The sequence below is a fragment of the Pteropus medius genome, unplaced genomic scaffold (genome assembly GCF_902729225.1).
Source record: "Pteropus medius unplaced genomic scaffold, Ma_sr-lr_union100, whole genome shotgun sequence".
Lineage (NCBI taxonomy): Eukaryota > Metazoa > Chordata > Mammalia > Chiroptera > Pteropodidae > Pteropus > Pteropus medius.
In genome coordinates, this window is record NW_024354500.1 from 20,586,480 (window position 1) to 20,606,953 (window position 20,474).

Below are 20,474 nucleotides of genomic sequence, written 5' to 3' on the forward strand. Positions count from 1 at the left end.
CCCCGCCCGAGATCATGGTGGGACAGACATGTAGGTTGCATGCCATGTGTGGCTTGCATCCTGCCAACAGTTAATCATTCTTGGCGGGGGCGTGGAGGGGTGGGGGTTCTAAGTCTTTCTTTCTTTTGACTGTGGGAGTGGCTCTGGAACTTGGGTAGGCTGCATCTTTTGCGCCCTCTTTGGGGATGCTTCTTCTGAACACAACCCACTAAAAGACTTACTGCCTTTAAGTCATAAAAGGCAGTAGTCACATTGACATAGATATAGCTTTGAAAATTTGGACTTGTATATCTAAAAGGATTTTTTAGCTATCTCTTATTGTAAATAAATGTCCTATTATTACCTATGGGCTAAAATTAATAAGGCAAAGATGAGAATCAACTCATATAAATTAGTATATTTTGTATTTCTGTATTTATACTTAACTCAAGTCTGATTTAAAATGAAAATTATAAGATCTCCGTTTGTGTCTGTCAGTATATTTATGTCTATGTATGCATGTTATAGATATGTGATCTTTCTCCTACCTCCAGATGATATTGCCAAAATTAATTTGTAAAAGAGCTCTACTTAATTGGCTTGAGAAAACAAAGAGCTCTATAAATTAAGTATTCATAGAACTGTCAGAAACATAAAAATTAACTCCAGTGTTTTTCAAGTTGACATGATCTGGGTTAATCTTCAGTAAGTAAAAGTTAGTTTACATTTGTTGGCATAATAAAAATAGACATGTCTTCAGAATTGTCAACTTAAATATAGTGCAGGCATACAAATTCTTCTGCTTAGGCTTACTATAGTCAACTAAGCTTATGTTATTTCTACTAGATGTTTAAGATTGTAAAATTATAAATTCGACCTTAGAACAAAACATATGATTAAAAAAAAATTGCTTAATGCATGTCAAGCATGGCAGCGAAAAAAGTTGGAAAGAACCATGTGTTTTAAATTTAGATTTCTTTACTTCTGTGACTTTTTTTAACTCACCTCATTTGTATACAAGAAAAATAATAAAAAGTTTATCTATTTTTGACTTAAGTGTCACATAGACAAAATATATTTGAGTCTGCTAATAAACATATTCTTTTTTGTCACACCATATAACTGTATTATGAAAAAGAATGTACTTATAAATTGTTAAATGGTATATTCATAAAGTTTTCTAGTTTGCTACAGAATGCTAGGACAGTAAGCCCTCAAAGTCCTTGATGGGTTCTGCAACTCTAAGTGAAACAATATATAATGAAACTAATTTTACAAGAGTTAAGTTCCTATGGCATCTCATCAACATTATACCAAAACGACGTTAAACAAAATTATGTTATTCGAAGACCTGCTGTATATGACTGGCAATAAATATATATAAATGTGACTACTATACCCATAAGAAGAAGGGAAACAATTTTGTATATAAAGTTTGCAAGGAAAGTAGAATGTATTTTTGATTTAAAAAAAAAAAAAGATATGAGGGATATGCTTTTGTTAAGAGAAAAAGAGACTAATTTTGTCCTAAAATAAAATGACTGGTAGGACAAAAACTATTGAATATAGAAAGTTGCAGGTTTCTTAGATTATTGGTCTTCTCTTAAAAGATTATGAAAGGTTTTCCTTTACCTTTTGAGTAAATTGCTTAGGAAACAAGGATTCCGTGTCTCATTGAAAGAATTCCTCATGCTTCATGTTGGCTTCATCAAATCTTTGATTACTTACCAAAATTGAATCTTCTCAGTATTTAAGAACTAAGTTTTTTTTTTTTTCCTTAAGTATGTTACTTCCTATATTTGCCTTTAAAATCTTTTATTGTCACTTTGGTTAGATGGATAACTAGATGTTGTTTCATAGTGATCTCTGATCTGTTTAGTGAAGTACTGAAACCCTTTAACGTTTTTTGACAGCTTCTCCCGTATCAAATTCTGAATAAAGTTTTCTGACCTTAAACTAACTTTGGGATTTCCTAGAGGGTCCCTGAATAATCTCAAAAGGTTTGTTCTCTCTCTTGTGATGAGAGAGATTTTAAACTAATTAAGATTATTTGATATGTTAAATTACAGGGGAAACATTGCCAAATAAAAGTGCTGTTTAACCTTCTTTAGGTTATATTTGTGTTGAGTATATGCTACTAAGTGCTTCAAAAATTGTATAAAATTTCTAAAAACATGTCAATGTCCTTACATCTGTATAATAAGCCATAATTACAATTATTATTTTAAAATGTTAAATGCCACAGAAATAACCAAATTTCTTTGTCAGTTACATAATCATGAACTATCCTCAGATCTTTAACCATGGCTATTTTTGAGTCTTTCATGATTCACAGATGGTTTTTTTTTTTTCATTCTAATGCTTTCCTGAAAGTTTTTGCAATCAACTACAAACAAAAGTGCTTCATCTTCAAAGACATTCACGGAAAGGACTTGGACAGGTACTCTGGAACATAGGTTTCTGAAAACTTTAAAATCATGTCACTGAACTGGGTAAGAATTTCTAGAAAGCTAATGGAGAAACTGATTGATTCATAAAACTGCTAACCCACGATCGAGCAAAACAAGAATTAATTACATGGAACCACATAAACTGATTTTTAAAAATTAATTTTTACTAAAACATTACTGCTTTTTAAATATTTTATCTTCCAGATTTAAAATTTTCATTTTCTCTTTTCTCTAAAAACTATAACTTACAGCAATTTTTGTAAATTATAACTTTGGAAACAGTTGAAACATTTATCTTTTCTCTCTACCTGATTCCTTCAGAATTCGGAAACTCTTATTTAACATTCTTATGTTCGCGACAATATACTTGTTTGCATAAGTCCAATGAGAATCTGTCCTCCTTGGAACAGAACACAGTTGGAAACATCGGTTATATTACCAAGGCTAATGGAGAAACTGATTCATAAAACTTTTTTTTTTTTACCCCTGGGAAAAATTCCTTTAATAAAAAAATTTCTAGTACATTTACATGATTGTCATCACCCTTCATCTACAGCACTCCACAGGGAAAATAAAAAATAAAGGACAACCTAGATGCACTCAGCATAAAAATGCAGAAATCTATTCAAAGAGGGGGGCTTCGGGCCTGGAGATCAGAGAGAAATGCATGAGGGCATTGACCGGAACATCATATTTGAGAATCCTGTGCATAGAATTGGATGTGGCCAGACATATTTAAGGAACTAAGGTTGACTTTATGGAGCCAACACTTATAAAGTCCCTTAAAATACCATCCTGGTACCTTGCTTATTTGTGTTGAGTATATGTAAGTAAGGAAGGTCACTTCTTGGCAGACCCAGGAAATTTAATATACATTGAGGATCTCTAAAAGAGTGGAATTTACCCAGATCTATAGATATCACAGGCAAAGTCTGGGGGCAAGTTCCTGACTTGAGTTATTAATCTTTGTAGGCTTTTAAAGGTCCAATCTGAGATTCCTTATTAAAACTTCCAGCAAAGCACACTTTTTAAAAAGAGCCTATATGGTAAATCACTATTCTTATTGCACTTATGTAAATAATCAAGCCAAGTTAATGAGAGTAGGTGTGTTTACAAACAATTTAGTCTCGTTTCAGTTATCTTTGATAAAAATGGGAGTGACCGTAGGGAGCAAATTCTGTTTCAGTAAAAGCTGTAATATACCCTTGTGGATTGTCGAAAAGTGCCACACACTGACTTTGAGCTTTCTTCCGCTTTGTAAACTGGCTCCTGCCATTTTGTACAGTTTGTCAATAATTAATATTTCCCATTTTTCTCCCACCCTCCTAACTTGACATCAATAAAAACTAAAACTTCCCTTTTTCTGAAGCCCTGCAAGCTGAAGCTGGATGACTTGATATAAATTTGAAAGAAATCGCCACAATAAATCAAGTATGGACAACCTTCATGCCTACTGCTGTGTAGGTCACTCAGAAAGTTCACCATAACACTTGATACTATCACCAGAGACATTCAAACTACAAACAAAAAAAAGAGAAAAGAAAAAGAAAATATTTCATCGGGCTGCCACTGCCTGTCTTCTCTCTGCCTTGAAAAGATGCTTCGAGACCAATATCTAAAAATCTTTTTGACTGATCACCCTCTGGACTCAACAATGGAGTTTATAATTTGTTCTAATCATTAACCTTTGTTTTTTCTTTTGCTTCCATAGAAATGACTCCCATTAAATGTCTGTTACTCATACTATATACAGGCCTACTTTAGATGCCCCCCAACTTCCACCGACCCTGTTGCCTCCTAAAATAGGAAATAACTTTAACTGAATTGACCTATGTTCGGGACTAAAGACTGATTCAATGAAATATAGAACAATCTACCAACTCAGCTTCTGGACTGTGACAACAGTATTGTCTTAGTAAATAATCTATAGTACATAATGCTTATTTTATGTATTTTTACTTTTTATGGAAATTTTAAAACATATATAAAAATCGGCCCAATAATATAAGGAACCCCATGCATAATTTTTCAGCTTCAACAATTATCAGCTCATGGCCAATCTCCTCTATTTTACATGTATAAACTACAGTGTTTCAAATACTTTCAATCTACATCATATCTTTGATTGTCCTAACAACTTTGAAAGGTAGGTTGTATAATTTTACAATAAAATCCTATTTCTAACAAATTAGCATTTTAATGTAAATGCCAATGTTTAAGATAGTGAATAAAAAAGATAACAAAATTTGCTCCTATGTCTTTATACATGTTTCATTGGGTTTTTGTGTATCCTAATGCATTAATGGGTGGAAAAGGAAGAACACTGGAACATTTTATCTTCAGCTATTATTCAAACTGATTGGAATTATTTTTTAATAAAATTGTTAGGATAAATTGCCAATTTCTAGTAAATCACTTTTGCTGAATAATCTTGATCCCAACTTATCCTATAAAAATGAGATTTTACTGAACTACTTCTAATGTTACATTCTGTACACAATAGCTGCAAATGTCTAACATTTTAAGGAAGCACTATAATTTAGAATAATTCTAGGCCAAAAGTGATATTTCTAGAGGACCAGATGCATGAAAATAAAATAAACCAAATGAACCATTTAATTCATGGTTTGAATGTTTTCTGACGGTTATCAGTGAAACTGTCATGTATCCCTAGAATTTGGGGCTATTAGAATTATTTATTTTGATATCACCCTTTCACATAATTCTGTCTATTTTAACAGAAAGTATTTATGTTCACATGTATGTGTGGAATTGATACTTTCATATTACATTATTACTTGCACATGAATTAGTTCTAATTCTTTTTAAAACCCAATTTGCATACCTATATTATCATATAGATACTTACAAATACTTAATAGTGTATATTTTTCCTGCTCTCTTTCTTACTTGACTAAGAATATCAAGGATGTCCCCAAATGCTGTTTTGAAGGTTGATTTAGTTACACTAGCAGAACCCCAGGCTCAAATGTCAAATGGGATCAGTTCTATACAGTCCACTAATCATGCTGCAATCTTTTTGCTGTAGAAGTTACAGTTGCATATTACTCCTCAAGGCAAAATGTAAATGTTTAGTGATTATACAATATGTTTTGATTAACTCCCCATATGGGATTTTTTTTTTACCTTTGTTTATTTGAGAACAACAACTGAATGCTTAAATGTAGTAGCTGATGCCGGCAATCTAAGGCTTCATTAGTACAGATGAAGCAATGCTCATTTGTTACACAAATAATTAGAGAGATTTAATGAAAATAAACAGAGAATGTACAGAAGCTCTGAAGTTAGGTAATCATTTTAATTACTCTAGTGACTTCCACCAACCTTCGTTATCAGCCACAGATCAAGTTTAAATTGTTTTATTTGAATGTTTTAAACTACATGGAAAAGTACTAGAGCTACCCAGTGATTATGCTTCATAAAAATGACTTTTCTTCAAGCTTCCATTTAAAAGAGTTGTTTCCATTCCAGCACTTGATAAACTCTCTATTTTAAAAGTGATAAAATTTGGCACTTAAAAGTGTTTTACACTGGTTTTATGTTTCGAATGGACATTCTTAATAATTTTTGTGTCTTTATCAAGATTTGATTATAAAAGATATGGGTCCAAGTTTTTGAGATGCTGAATATAAAACATTATGACATATTAAGTAGTTTGAAATAAATGCCATGTGGAATCACGTCATCCTTATTTCATGACAAGCTGCACTTTGTATTTGGGGTAAATTGATTTCTTTCTTCCCCTCTCTACCCCAACTTGGAAACACTCTACCACACACACTAATGCCTTCCTGATAGGTGGGGGCCCTATTTAGAGGCATTGTCAGTCCTGTTTAGAACGGATTTTGTATTCCTGCTTGATTATGATCCTGCAAGATCTCCCGGGTTCAGATCTTTTGAGGATGTATTACTTGTATTTAAAAACCATTTATTGACTGCTTACATAATGCCAGCTCCTCTGAAAAATACTTTACCTAACTTACCCTATTTAGTCCTTACATGATTCATTCCCATGCAGTATGTATTAGTAATTCCATTTTTCAGGTGAGAAACTGAGACTTTGAATGGCTTATTGACTTTCTCAAGTTGCCCACGGTAGCCCAACTGGGACTCAAACCCAGGTGTGTCTGACTCCAAGAACCATGATGCCCCCATGGGATGACTGAATGAGGTAAACCTGGAGGCAAATGCTGACAAAGGATAATAGAAAAGATGAAGTGACTTTGAGATGTGGATGTGCTAGGTAAGTGTTGTGTTATTTGACACCTGTGAATTCTGGGCACCATTTAAAATCTCAAATTCCAAAATTTGGTTTTAAAAGTGTCTCATCTCTGAATAGCCCTGGTTGCCTGGCAAGCAATTAGGAAATAGGTTTCACGGTATAGTGGGAATAATCGAATTCCCTGCTAACGAAGGTTAGTGACGCTTTTAATACAATTCAGTAACCACTTGAGCTTTACTCCAGCTAACTCACAAGATATTTAAACTACATTTAAAAATTCCCACAGGATGAAGGAGACTTCGGTGATCTTTGCAGGCATGTGCGTGTGTGTGTTGCTTTCTTGTATTTAAGAACAGCCTTTACTGAATTCCCTCTCCTCCCTCCTTTCCCAAGATGCAGACATTGATTTCCACGGGCACACCCCCAGGCCTGACCAGGATACATTTTTCTAGAAGTAGTGTAATATCCAGAGGCCCATTAGGCTAACCGAGACGGGAAGGAGTCTAATGGATTCATTGTTTCCTATGTTTGGGATGCTCTGATCTGCCGAGTTTAAAGTATGAGCTGTGGGGTGATACAGTGATGTCGGGACAGAAGGCTTGTCCTTGCGAGGGTGGGGGCATGTTAAATCTGTACATTTCACTCTCAGGTTTCAGATTCCGAGAGGGAAGTTAGGGAAACTCACAGACGCGCGGAAGCCTGATGATAGGCGGGAGCATCTAGGGTAGGGCTGAGAAAACAAGGAGCATCAGAAAGGCTGGAGGGGCATCCGCCCTAGAGCTTTCCATCGCGCCCTCAGAAACGCGCGGTCGGAGGGATTTATTTGTGAACAAGACCGAGGAAGACACAACCGAGGGAAGGTGGGCTCAGAAATTACTACAGGCTGGAGGGCGGGAGAAGGGAGGAAGAGGCTTTCCTGCTGCTTTGTAAGCACCTTCCTGGAACGTGACTATGAAGCGTGGCCCTTCTTTCTTCCCGGTACCTTACAGACAGCCAAGGACTTAGCTAGTAGGTTCACTAAATAGAAAAAGTCCAAACTAAGCACCAATTGTATACTCATTCGTTGTCACCCAGACACTGTCATGGTTCTACACGTCATCCGTACGCTCTGTTTGATCTTGACTGCACGGTGTTTACATCTCGGAGGGCCAGCCCGCCGGGTCCAGCGGGGTGTGATTTCTGCAGGCCGTGCACAGGGGAAGCTACTGGCTAGACTTAGGGGACCCACGTTCCATTTTCACTTGGTCGCTTGCCACTGACCTTGGAGAAATCACTTTAAACTCTGAGCCTCAGCTTCCCCATCCAGAAAATGAAGGTGATTCTACTTCCCAGGCCTCCTTGAAAAGCTCGTTGGGAGATTCAAACAGAATAATTCCGATGATAGCGAATTGCGAGGTACTATGACTCCAAATTACTGAAGAAGTTAAACAAACAGATTCAGGAGGAGTTTTAGAACATTTCCTCCAATGATCTAACTGCAGTCAGGCAGCTACCGTTTGGATTGATTCTTTCTTATGGGCTATCTCACATGCCAAACACCTACGTGCGGCCCACCTCGGTCTTCCAGGGCTTCTTATTGATTTCTACTTTTCACTGAAAGCGCTTTCTGTTGCCGCTGTTCGGCACACCCCCAGCACACCAACCCTGCAGCTGGGAGCCAGAAAAGCGATCCTTTGCCCTCTCCTGTCTCTCCTCTCATTCCCCACCTTAGGTCTCCAGAGTTTTACGCACGTGAATGGGGTTTCCTGGCTGATTTCCAAAGACCTTTCAGTATTCCAGAAAGCTAGTAGCACGCGGAGATCAGCGAACGAGCATCCACCTCCCTCCCGGAGGTCGTGAGCCCCTTGGGGACCCTCCCCCCCGCTCCTCCTCTGGCGGTGCAGCCGCCGCCTCCAAACCTAGCTCGCGGTGCGGTCCGCGCCAGACCCCAGAGAGCCGGACCCCTCCCCACGTCCCCTTCGCAGCCCCTCTCCGCCAGTAGCAGCGCTGCTGTCTTCCCACAGGAGGACTGGGAGGACGCGGGAGTCCGCAGCGCCCCCGCCCCTCGCTTTTTCTTTCTTTCCTTGCTTTGGGATTTTACTGCCGGAGCCGGGAGAGGTTCTGAGAAGAGAAGAGCGAGGGGCAGGAGTGCAGGCTTTCGCTGCAGCGCGCAAACGGAGCTGGGCTACTGCGTCCCCGGCGTCCCCTCTCGATCTTCGCTGCTCTGGCTGAGATGTGACGAAGCGAAGCCCTCAGCACCTGCCTCCAGCCCTCGAAGGTGTCTCAAAGAGCGCATTGGGGGGTCCACGGTTGGAGTCCCTTTGCCCGCAGCGCCTCGGGACAGGAGCAACGAGGCGTCCCGGGGCCAGCTTCCAGCTCCCACTCTTCGTAAAGAGCGCAGTGAGGATCACCGCTTTCCCGGCGCTTGGCACAACTCCGGGGCCAGCAGCTGGACCGAGTCCCGCTTCCCGCCGAGTCACTGGCGTCTGCCAGCCTGCCTGCACTCTCTATAAACCCTAGCTCCTTGTCACCTGCTCCCGGCCCTCGCAGCGCCCCCAGACCCTATGGAGAGCGCACCGATCGTGGCTTCTTGAGTGCAGGCGCCGCCGCCGTCCATCCAAACTGCGCGCTGGAGTCCCCCGGCTAGCCCCTCTCAGGGGCATCTGAGAAGCCGGGGAAGAGTGCACCATGAAGTCCGTGCTGTTCAGCCGCTTTTTTATCCTCCTGCCCTGGATCCTAATAGTCATCATCATGCTCGACGTGGACACGCGCAGGCCCGCGCCTCCGCTCACCCCGCGCCCCTACTTCTCTCCCTATGCCGTGGGCCGCGGGGGCGCCCGACACCCGCTCCGCAGGGGCGGCCCCGACAGCGGCACCGGGCGCGGATTAGAGAAGCGCAACGAGTCGCGGCCGCTGCCACAACCACGACCCGAGCCGCCTCTACCCACGATCTATGCCATCACGCCCACCTACAGCCGCCCAGTGCAGAAAGCCGAGCTGACCCGCCTGGCCAACACCTTCCGCCAGGTGGCGCAGCTGCACTGGATCCTGGTGGAGGACGCGGCGGCGCGCAGCGAGCTGGTGAGCCGCTTCCTGGCGCGGGCCGGGCTGCCCAGCACTCACCTACACGTGCCCACGCCGCGGCGCTACAAGCGTCCCGGACTGCCGCGCGCAACCGAGCAGCGCAACGCCGGCCTCGCCTGGCTGCGCCAGAGGCACCAGCACCAGCACGCGCAGCCCGGCGTGCTGTTCTTCGCTGACGATGACAACACCTACAGTCTGGAGCTCTTCCAGGAGGTAGAGGCCGGCCTGCCCCACATGGGGGGCCAGGGCGGGAGGGGCCCTCGGGGGCTGGCCAGGCTGCGGCTGCACTTTGGAGTTCTCACTTTTCTCTGCACCCCTTTGGGACTCCAGGTGGAGCGCCTCTCGACCGCAGTCTCGGTTGGCGTGTTTTCCTGGGGTGAAGGTGGGGAGGGGAGGATGAGGGCCTCTGTGACTCAAGGGAGGGAGTCTGACCAGGAGCTTTGCTGTCCTCTTGGCCCCGAGATTGGGCCGAGGGAGTAGCACAGGTGTGGGGAGCGGGAATGATTTCGAGGAACACTCTTGGCCGACCTGAGAATGGAGCCCAGATGGGGAGGGCGGTCAGGGAGGGGCGAGCTTCGAGAGGAGGAGATCAGGGAGGGACTCCGCACAGTGGAGGGTGGCTTGGTGTACTCCGAGGCCTTTCAGCGCACACAGGTGTGATTCGGAGTCTAGAACCATAAGGGGAAGAAGGTGAAGATTGTGATTAATAATCAGCCCTGGGACAGTTCTCTGGCACCATCCGCTGGCACGGAAACGATTATTAGTGAAAACAATGCCTTCCAGAGCTTCCTCCAGGCCACTCTTGGATGGCGCCATTGCATCCTACTACTCACTGTGAGGCCCTGAGTGCAGCCCGTCCCCCTGTTGCTGAGATGGCCCTCTTTTCCCTTGGAAAGCCACACGTGCACAGAGCCAGCCAGCACTGGGTTAGAACAGGTGTTATTTGTTGAGGCTGGTATTTTGCAGTCTGTGTGCTGCAAATGAGACTGAGTTACATGGTTTTGTCTGTTTTCTCATACACAAATGTAGCTAACAAAAATCTCGGATTCTTTGACATCCCATGGGACTGTTGCCTTCCTCTACCCAAAATTCCCTGACATCTTACTTCTGAGACTTTATTATCCCACCTACCGCCCAAGTACACTGGACAATCTGTGCGTCCAGTAATCATATACGCCCCACATTTTCATCCTAATATCTATTTGGCTTTATTAAACCTCAGGACAAAGCTGCTCTGTACCCTTCCAGTTTAATTTTTCTGCCTATGCGACTTTAAAATCCATTTCTTAAGGGCAATTGCCGCCTTCATTTCTATTCATCCTCTCCTCCAAGAAGAAAAGGACCAGTAATTGCTCTCCATCTTTTCTTCACCCTTTCATGATGCAGGGCTTTCTGTCCTACAGAAGAAATAAATAAGCTTGACATTGTATTTATTATAACCAAGATTAGAGATATCTGATTTTTTTAAAAAATTGGGCTTTTATTTTGATTCTGCTTGCATATTCTACCTAGAAAGATATGGTTTGTATAAAGACCTTTACATTTCAGTTCACCCAAAGTCTTTTTTTTCCTCCTACAACTTGGAAGTTGCTTTACCTGTGAAAATATATAGTCTTGTATATGTAAACTAATGCACATCATTATTAACGAACCTTTTAGGGGGATTGACTGTGAAGGGGGAATGATTTTCGGTTTATTCCCGGCTTCCAGCTGGTTGATATGAGGTGTTGGGTGAATGGAAGAGTTGGCACTACAGGCAGTGAAACGATTGAAAACAGTCTTTCTTTGATGCTTCCCAAACTGAAAGGAGGGCTTGTCGGTGGTGGGTATTAAACAGCAAGAGAAGAAATCAGATTTTCTTTTTATACTGACCATGGTGAGGTGGGGAGAGAAAATACAATTGGCCAGAGGAAACTATAAAGGAAAAAACATGCAAAACTTTCAAGACACTAAAACTGTGTACAGTTGGAAGTAATGAAATAATCAGAATGAACTTAAATTAAGAGCATGTGCAACTCCTTTTCATGAGAGATGCCAAATATACAAAATACAAGAGGAATCTTTTAAAAGCACAATACGCATGATACATTTAAAATTTAAGTTCATAGCTCCTAGACAGCAATTTTAGTCACTTTCTCCACCACCATCTCTCCTCTCTTCCACATAGTGTTTTAGGACAGAGGTAGGCATCTGTTCACCATGCATATACACCCAGTTTTCCTTTTTACAACACATTCTTTTCTTTGCCTGGCAAGCAGTATTGCACTCTTTAAAAAGTCAGATTAGTGGAATTTATGCATCCTGAGTTTTGTGCATTAATAGGATGGACTACGCTACACCACTTCTAGGATTAATGATTCCATGTGGATTACAGTGTAGACATGGCTCTCTTGGAGAAAAAATAGGACCAGATAAAGCATCTAAGAACCGAAGTTCCTTGGGAGAAGGAAAGATGCTGATCAGGGATGCAGAAGGGCTTAGGCATATATCTCAGCCTTTTATATGTGCGCGCGCACACACAAATTAGTTTTTAAGTAATTCACAGTACTTAAGGAAAGAATGTCCCAAGTCAGGCTTCATCTTTTATTCATAGTGCTTCTAATTTTCATGGTCGATGTTAACGTAGATAAGATAAAAGGAGGAAAATGAACCAGGTACAAATTAGCTCACTAAGCACTGGCTGCAAATGAAGGAAAGTAAGATGAAAGGTCTCCAAATTAAATTAAAGGCGCAACAGGCAATCCATGTTCAATTATTCCTCCGCGGTAACTGGCATGGTGCTTGCTTCTCCCATACAGCTAACTAATTTTCAGCCTCGCCTTTCAGCTTAGCTGTGCCCCCAGGAAAGAAATATTTGCATTGTTCATATATGAACAATCTTAACAGCCCAATCCATTTGCAAAAGCAGCTCAGTGTTAGTTGTAGCCACAGAAACTAGGGCCGGCCTTTGGAGAAGGGGGGCGGTTCAGGTTTCCTGTGTCTCTACAATCACCACTGCTCTTCCTGTGTCATTGATGGGGTTTTGCACTCTGGATCACAGATATTCTCGCCTGCCTGTGCACCCTATCGATCTAGTTCTCCGGAAAAGCTTATTTGCAAAGGATTTAAACTGCTTTAATAAAAGCAACAACTACAGATAAATGTGACTATACCCAGTCATTTTCAATAATGCTATCGATCAGATTTCTGTCTTTACTGGAAGACCTTCCACGCTTTCCTGAGTTTAAAGCTGAAGCTTTTCAGGTGAAGTTCCTTTCACCTTTGCAAATCAATTAAATTGGAAGTTTAAAAAATAGTACTTTCCAAGCAAGCACAAACACTTTTTAAAAATTAACTTTAAATTTGATGAAGTAAGACTGGAAGACAGGCCAACTCTGAGACATTTAAGGAGCTCATGAATGGATTCAATGAGACTGCATCTTGAAGGTGTTTCTGACAGGCTGTGAACTCAAGAGGCCCTTTGGATTTTATTTGGGTGTCCTTAAGCTGTTTGTGTGCTAGGCAGATGGAGACGTTGAGGTTTAATCCTGTCTTGCTCCTTTTCTGAAGCATTTATAAGCTCCCTCCTTTACATACCTGCAGCTTATTGGAATATCCAAAGGATATTCAAATTTACAGTGTTAGGCACTCCTCCTGATAGTAAATTCTGTATGTGTTACCTGAAAGGAGACCAGAGATCTACCTTTCCTTTTACCCCGATACAGTCACTTAGTGTAGGGTAATTATCTTTTCAAAGTGAAGAAACCAGATAATTCTCTTAGGTGTAGCATAAAAAGATTATTTTACTTGAAATGTGTCCCTTGTGTTTTATTTCTCCCTGTCTGAAAGCATATTAATAGTCATGCCATAGGTCTGATAAAATGAGAATTTTGTAAAAATATGTACATAAATCTACAGCCAATTTTCTTAGGCTATCTATGTTAAATCTAAAGATTTTCTTTACTCTCCCTAGGTGTTTAGTACTTGAGTTATGGCTAGTTTTTGACAGTTTTCTTTGGAGGCCAGCAGTTTTCATTTGGATTTTGATATTTTAATGGACCAGAAATAACAATTCGGATTTAAGACATTCTTCCTTCTGCCTCTTTCTATTGTCTTTTCCCATCGTTTTTTTTTTCTCCAACCTACTTCTTACTGATTATTCTTTCTCATGAATTGACATAAAGACATGTCTGGACTATTGTTTGGTACAATGAACGTGTGTCTTTCGAACATTTAGGCTATTGTCTGCTTCTTCTTGGAAACTGTAGTAAGTGACTCCATTTTCTTCTGTCTACTCCACTTGCCTCTAAATTACAAGCTGGTAATTTTTCTCTTGTGTGAACAGTAATGGAATAGTAATTGCTTTTAAGGTATGCTACAAAAAAAAATAGAAGAACCAAAGTGAACAGTCTTATTTATTAACAATTCCAGGTGGTATTCAAGTAGTGCTTTTTTTGGTGGTGGGGGGGGCGGTTACAGAATTCAATAATGTTTAGATTTGTCTTTTCAAACCTTTTGGACTGATAGAATATTTACTCAGTCTGTATGAGTTAAGATAACACATTATTGTATATTTGATTTGCAGTGCTTTTGAAGAACAAAATTTAAGTTTTGCATGGTTCTCAAAATCTCTTCCCAAAACACAAATAAAATCATTAATACCAGTCCATAGATAGATAGGTAGGTAGATAGGTACGTAGGTAGGTTTAGAATAGAGTTACAATTCACAGAAATAAACTAATCTGTTGTTCATACCTTGTAATTTTTGTGTACAACCTTAAGTAAACATTAAAAATACCCCTTACCATGGATACAAGGAAAATATAGTTGTCATCAGTTGAGCACTTACTATGGGCTAAGAACTGCCCTTAGGGTTTTACATGTATTAACGTATTTGATCCTACAAAAGACCCTGAGATAGGACTAGAACTGTCCCTATTTTTTCTCCCATCCTAATGCTGATATTTAGTCATGAACACAGTTCTTTGGAGTGCAAGAATTTTCTTTTAAAGTGCAGCCTGAATCTAGTGTAGTGGATATAATCAATATCACTTTTTATACATGAGCAGAAGTACCAGGAAGTAACTTGAAAAGGTCATGCAACAATTCAGGGACAGGATTTTAAAACCAAGTGCCCTGGTTCTAGAGCCTGTATTTGTGATTGTCCTGCAGCTCATCTCATATAATGTCTTCAGCACATAGAGATATGTCACTGTGAAAAGTAAAGCATTTGATCAGCAGGAATCTCTGATATTGCTGCCATCTTCTGTCATACTTGAATTCAGCTCTGTCTTCTGGGCTATATCAACTTCTAATTTTCTCTTATCACCTTTTTTCCCCCCTGATATCATCTGGTCTTATGAAAATGTCATTTCCTCCCTCACTATCTTACTTACCATTTGATTTTTAGAGTAATTTTTCAAGTTAGGTGAAAGCTGCCAAGTTGGTAGTACATAAACTATATAGTCTAATACATTTTTAAAATTATATAGTTTTGTAAACAAATAAGAATTTATACTTTCTGCAAGAAGGTAAACCATTAAAATTTTTTCCTCAGTTGATATGTATACATCAGCAACTGTGTCTCCTGGGCACGTGTCTTGTCAGAGCAGACAGAATTGAATAGAAGAATAATTTTTAGGGTAGAATGGAAAGGAGGGACAATACTGAATTGTTTCAGATTTACCATTGGAACAGAGGAGACGAACTGGAGACTTAAACCAATTTGATCTGAAGCTAATGTGGGTGGCAGACACCTGCTGGTTGCCCCTCCCTGGAGCACAAAGATATGCCTGTAGGAACCTCTGAGCTGCACACTGCTGTGCTGGATATGCTGGCTACTGAGGGCCTCACTGCCAAATGCATGGAACTACTCGCTTGTTGGTGTTAACTTTCTAGTCTGATTTCTTCTGGGATTAGGAATTTCCCTGGATTAAAAGCAAAATGAATAAATCATTGCTTGCGCCTTTTTGCATGCTAGGAAAAGCTTGGAGATGGCTGTACTGAGGGAGACGATCATGCCACTAACACAAGTCAGATGACTTGTTTTTTTCCCACAAAGTAACTAAAGATCAGCCCCCAACCCCCACCCATCAGTCTCCTCCATCAGTGGAAAGAAAATTTTAAACAGCGTTTATGTTATATGCAGGATCTAAGACTTGTTCCTTCAACCTGAACATCAGGTGTTTATAAATTCTATCTTCATCCCTCTAATGAAAGCTGAGTGAACTCAATGTTGAACATTCTCCATTAACTGGGATTTAGTTACCTAGGATAATTGTATCTTACCTTAGCAGTAATAGTGTATTACTCTGCAAGATTCCTTCTACCTACCTGAGCTTAAACATTACTACATTCAGAAGATGTTTAAATATAATTAATTAGTATTCCTTCTCCTCCACTTAACAAATGTTAATTGAGCACTTACTATGTACCAGGCACTGTGCTTAATTACAGTAGGAGTGATACAGCTGTGAACACAGAGCATCCCAGCTCTTACAGTTTGAGCATCTGGACTAAGTATACACGCTAAAATCAGTGCAGGTGCCTGTGAGTGTAAAGCAAGGCATTTAATGGAGTTGTAGGTTCTTTTTTCATTTTTTTGGCGAGGGTGCGGGGGATGAGTACTTAGGCCCATGTGGAGCAGAAGTGGTTTATTCAGTATGTAAGAGAGAACGGGGGAAAGGGCACAGCTGGACCCACAGAGAAAAAGGCCCAAGAGCTCTCCAGCATTGCCAGGGAGCCTCTCTGAGGTCTAACCCCTCTATCCTCCCTGGAGACAGGAGTAGGAAGAGACCCACGAGGCCCTACATGACAATGGAGCTGTCAAGGAAGTCCATCCTCTAAATGAGGATGTTGACTATGACCAGGGGGCCATCTTTGCACTGCTGCTGGGTATCACACAGCATCCTGACTACTTGGTCCTCATTATCCTGTGAGAGCAGCAAACCCTACACCCCCACACCCATGGCTGTACTGTGATCAATGTATGCCAGCCCACAGCCCACATGGCTGCCCAGACAGGGCACCTTCTGCCAAGAAATCTGGATCCAGCCAGCATCCAGACCTCTCCAGGTAGACAGAATCGTATTTGTGAACCTGGGAAAAGAGGATGTGTGAATATCTAGAGAACTGAAGGGTATCTTTGATTGCAGGAGGCTTTGATGATCAGAGGATGAGGTGGAGAAGTATGCAGCCACTTCTCCATCTCCTGTGTGTCAAAGTGTCTTTGAGATGATACATCCCAAGTTAGAGATGCTAATTTATTTTTGGGACAGGAGTTATAGCATCTCTCCCCAAACCTGTTCTGGAAAGGAAAGGAGTCTTCAATTTATTTGTATTTAGAAGTGGTATTTAAATCATGCCCATTAAACTCTTCTTGCTGGATACCGTTATGTCCTTAAGTCAATCTGTGAATTCAAAAAGTGAGTACATTGCAGCGTGAGAGCGTGCTTCCATTTTCTCCATCTGCTTTTCAGATCACTCATTAGGCAAGTCTTTGACCTTTAACTTTTTAAATAGAATTTGGATATGGTGGGTAGGAAATTAATAGAAAACTATAGATATGTATTTCTATATCTGGTCGTACCAAGGAAATGGTAACATAGATCATCATGAATGTATTATAGTTTCTAACATCACATTATTTAATGTAGGACACGTTTCAGTTATCTCCCAGTAGAATATTCCATAAGAGTAGGAATTTTTTTGTTCACCGATGTGTCTCTAGTGTCCAGAGCAGTGCCTCCCATGTATTTGTTGAACGACAGAATGAGTTGAATGGGTGAATGAATTATAGGAAACTTAGACACTGAAGGACTCTGTTGCAGAAGGGAGCTATTCCTAGAAAGGAGCCCTGCACAGATTATTAGTTAAATAACAAGTTTTGAAGTCTGTGTTGTGTGTCTAGGATTATATTGAGCCTTTTAAATAGTAACTTAAATGTGGCCCCTACTCTGACCTTAAGGGCTTGCATGCTAAAAAGAGAGGGGGAGAGAGAGGGATAAGGTTTATGAATATTAGTATCTGGAGCAAGGCATCCTTGTCAACGCTCGTTAAGATGTGTCAAGGTAGTTGGGAACCAGTTGAGTATTAGACCGCTTCATACGTGTTAAAGGCTGGAGGCTGATGGGGAGCTCAGATGAGAGCTTGGGAGTTATATAGCCCCGTGTTCAAATCCAGCTTCACCACTTGGTGATTGCATGACATTGGCAAGGGTTGCCTGCCTCATGTAATTGCTGTAAGTGTGGAACTTTAGGCAAGTTCTAAATATTAGTTATTCTTCCATTGTTTTCTCCTCTGTGGGCGACTGCCCCAGTGGGGTGTATACCAGATAGCTGCACTGTCTCAGTTAGTTAGATGTCTCTAAATTCTCTGTTCTTGAAATCTGGACTCTGTTTCTGAAGACGTGTGGGTGGGGAGAAGAGGTAGAGGTGCTTGACTTTCCCAAATTAGTCTGTACCCAAGTGGAACTGCATAAATTGGGTATCTTAATTACACCATTGGGTTACTACAGTGATTAGAGGGACAGGATTTAAGTAGTGCTTGTCTACAAAGAATCCTGGGAGGAAGTGAGATTGAGGGAATAAAATGCATCTAAAAGACATTTTAGATTGAGAGGAAGTAGAAGGGTGCTCTCCTGTGGATTAAGAGATCTGAGACTTATTAATGAGTGTGTGAAAGCTAGCAAGTTGGCCTACATGCAAGTCAGAGCAGTATACCAAACTTCTGCAGGTCCCGAGTGTGATTTTTAGTTACTGTTGCAGTCCCAGTACCTAGTGCAGACCTAGGGCAGATCACATGACAGATTATTTCAGACATGAATGAATGACTCAAAGAGATAGTATGCCACAAAAGAGAGGGCAACTTAATAGACATGAAATGAATTGATTTTTAAAGCACATAATTAGAAGTGATAGCTTAATGTTTAAGGTTATTTGCTAGGGTTGGCGAAATTAGGAGAATTCCTCTATCCAGCTCCTGTTGGAAGAGGCAGAGAAAATCCAGTTTGACAGCCTTACCTGTGCCCAGCCCTATCCATCCTTACCTTGGTCATTGAGCCAGCCTTCAGCTGATTTGCACTGGGAAGTCTACCCTTAGCTCGTTCCTCATTTTTCAAGCATCATGAAATTTTCATAAACAGAAATATTTTAAAACTTATTTCCTGCCAGAACAGGGAAGATGTAGCAGTTGGAGTGTGTGTGTGTGTGTGTGTGTGTGTGTGTGTGTGTGTGTGTGTGTGTGGCATTTTATACCCATTGTTTGCATGTGTGTGGTTGCCTTCTTGCCTGTGAATACAGTGGGTACTCGCCCTGTTCTTTCTTCATAGACCCTCCACCCTCCAGGTCAGTCTCTGGCTGGAATCATTGTCTGGTACAGCGGTGCCCAACATTTTCTGTTCATGTAACTCCTAAGAGAATTTACACACCTCTAAGATATTTTCAAATTGATGTCTAAATTTAAGAAACCATTTAAAACAGTTGCAAATCATGTGATTTCCACTATATTATAAATACTGACATTTGTAAATGAAACTTAAATATATCCAGTAGACATCATAAATACTATAAAAGTTCTCAAGGTCATTTATGTATATCTTCTCCTATCATGTATATCTTCAGTAACAAAAAAATATATAGATGGAATTTAAATTTTTCAAAAATTCTGTGGTTATAAGCTTCTGTCTTAAACACTCTTTAGGATTGTTTTAGTATTGTTAGTAGCATTAAACAAGTAATCAAAACAACATAAATGTTACCAAGTTGGATAATTAACTTTTAAGCATAAAAGCTACATTTACTGGAAATTGATTCCTTAATGACATGGATGAAACATTTCATTGATATATACTCTGTATTCATTGATGAGTATTACTTATTGCTAGAAAGAGATAGGGATTAGCATAAGTTATGTTCCTATTAGGTCAACCTTTTTTTACATAAAGATGTAAATGAGATAGAAAGCATTTTCTTATAGCAGTGTTGTTCAAGAAGAACACTTGAAGCCTTAAGCTCTAAGCCAAAAATCATGTTGTTCTCTCAGCAAAACTATTTTAATCTATTGATGACATTACGTTTCCTTCAATTTTGTCGGAAGCAAATAATTAGCAACCTCCTGGCTTCCAAAAGGATTTATTACCCATTCATTAGAGACATTAACTTTCTTAATAAAGACAATAATATTTCTAATTACCTTTGGTGCTCTAGAGGTTTGACCACAGTGGAACAGTACCTTTAATACGATTCGATTCAGGAGATTCAGGACAGACGAGACGTTGTCCTTCTGTGATGGTGGCAAGGGGTGGGGAAGGAGGGAGGACGGAGGCAGAAGGCAGAACCCGGCCCTCTTTCCAAAAGGTCAGTTGTGGGGAAAGCATGTGGATGATTGCTGAGGGTCTGGGGATTCATGCCCTTAATGCCACCTGTGCTCACATATTCATTGGGGAGTCTTGGTGTACATTCAGCAGCCGTGCACCCTCAGTCTGAGGGCTGCTGTTTTGGCTGAAGACACTAAGTTAGGAACTAGAGGGTATGGGCTCCAGGCCTGGCTGAGCCAGAGCCCTCGTGAGCTCTGGGGTACAGGGGAACAGATGAACATTTTTTGATTTTTTACTGTGTGCTAGGCCCCACCCTGGGCATTTAGAAGTGCATACTGCTGTTTAATTTTCATGATGTCTCTGAGGTAGAAACTACTATGTCTGTTTTATAAGTGAGGAAAAGCCCTGATATTTAGCTTCCTCACAGGGCCTGATACAAATGTAT

At 40.7% G+C, this 20,474-nt stretch overlaps 1 protein-coding gene across 1 annotated transcript in view; it reads left to right on the top strand.

Moving 5' to 3' along the window:
* Positions 1-9,339: 9,339 nt before the first annotated feature.
* Positions 9,340-20,474, top strand: part of B3GAT2 (beta-1,3-glucuronyltransferase 2) — a 60,547-nt gene continuing 49,412 nt past the window's right edge. Inside the window, exon 1 of the mRNA XM_039853237.1 lies at positions 9,340-9,948. Coding sequence (XP_039709171.1) covers positions 9,340-9,948 — 609 coding nt within the window. The remainder of the gene's footprint in view (positions 9,949-20,474) is intronic.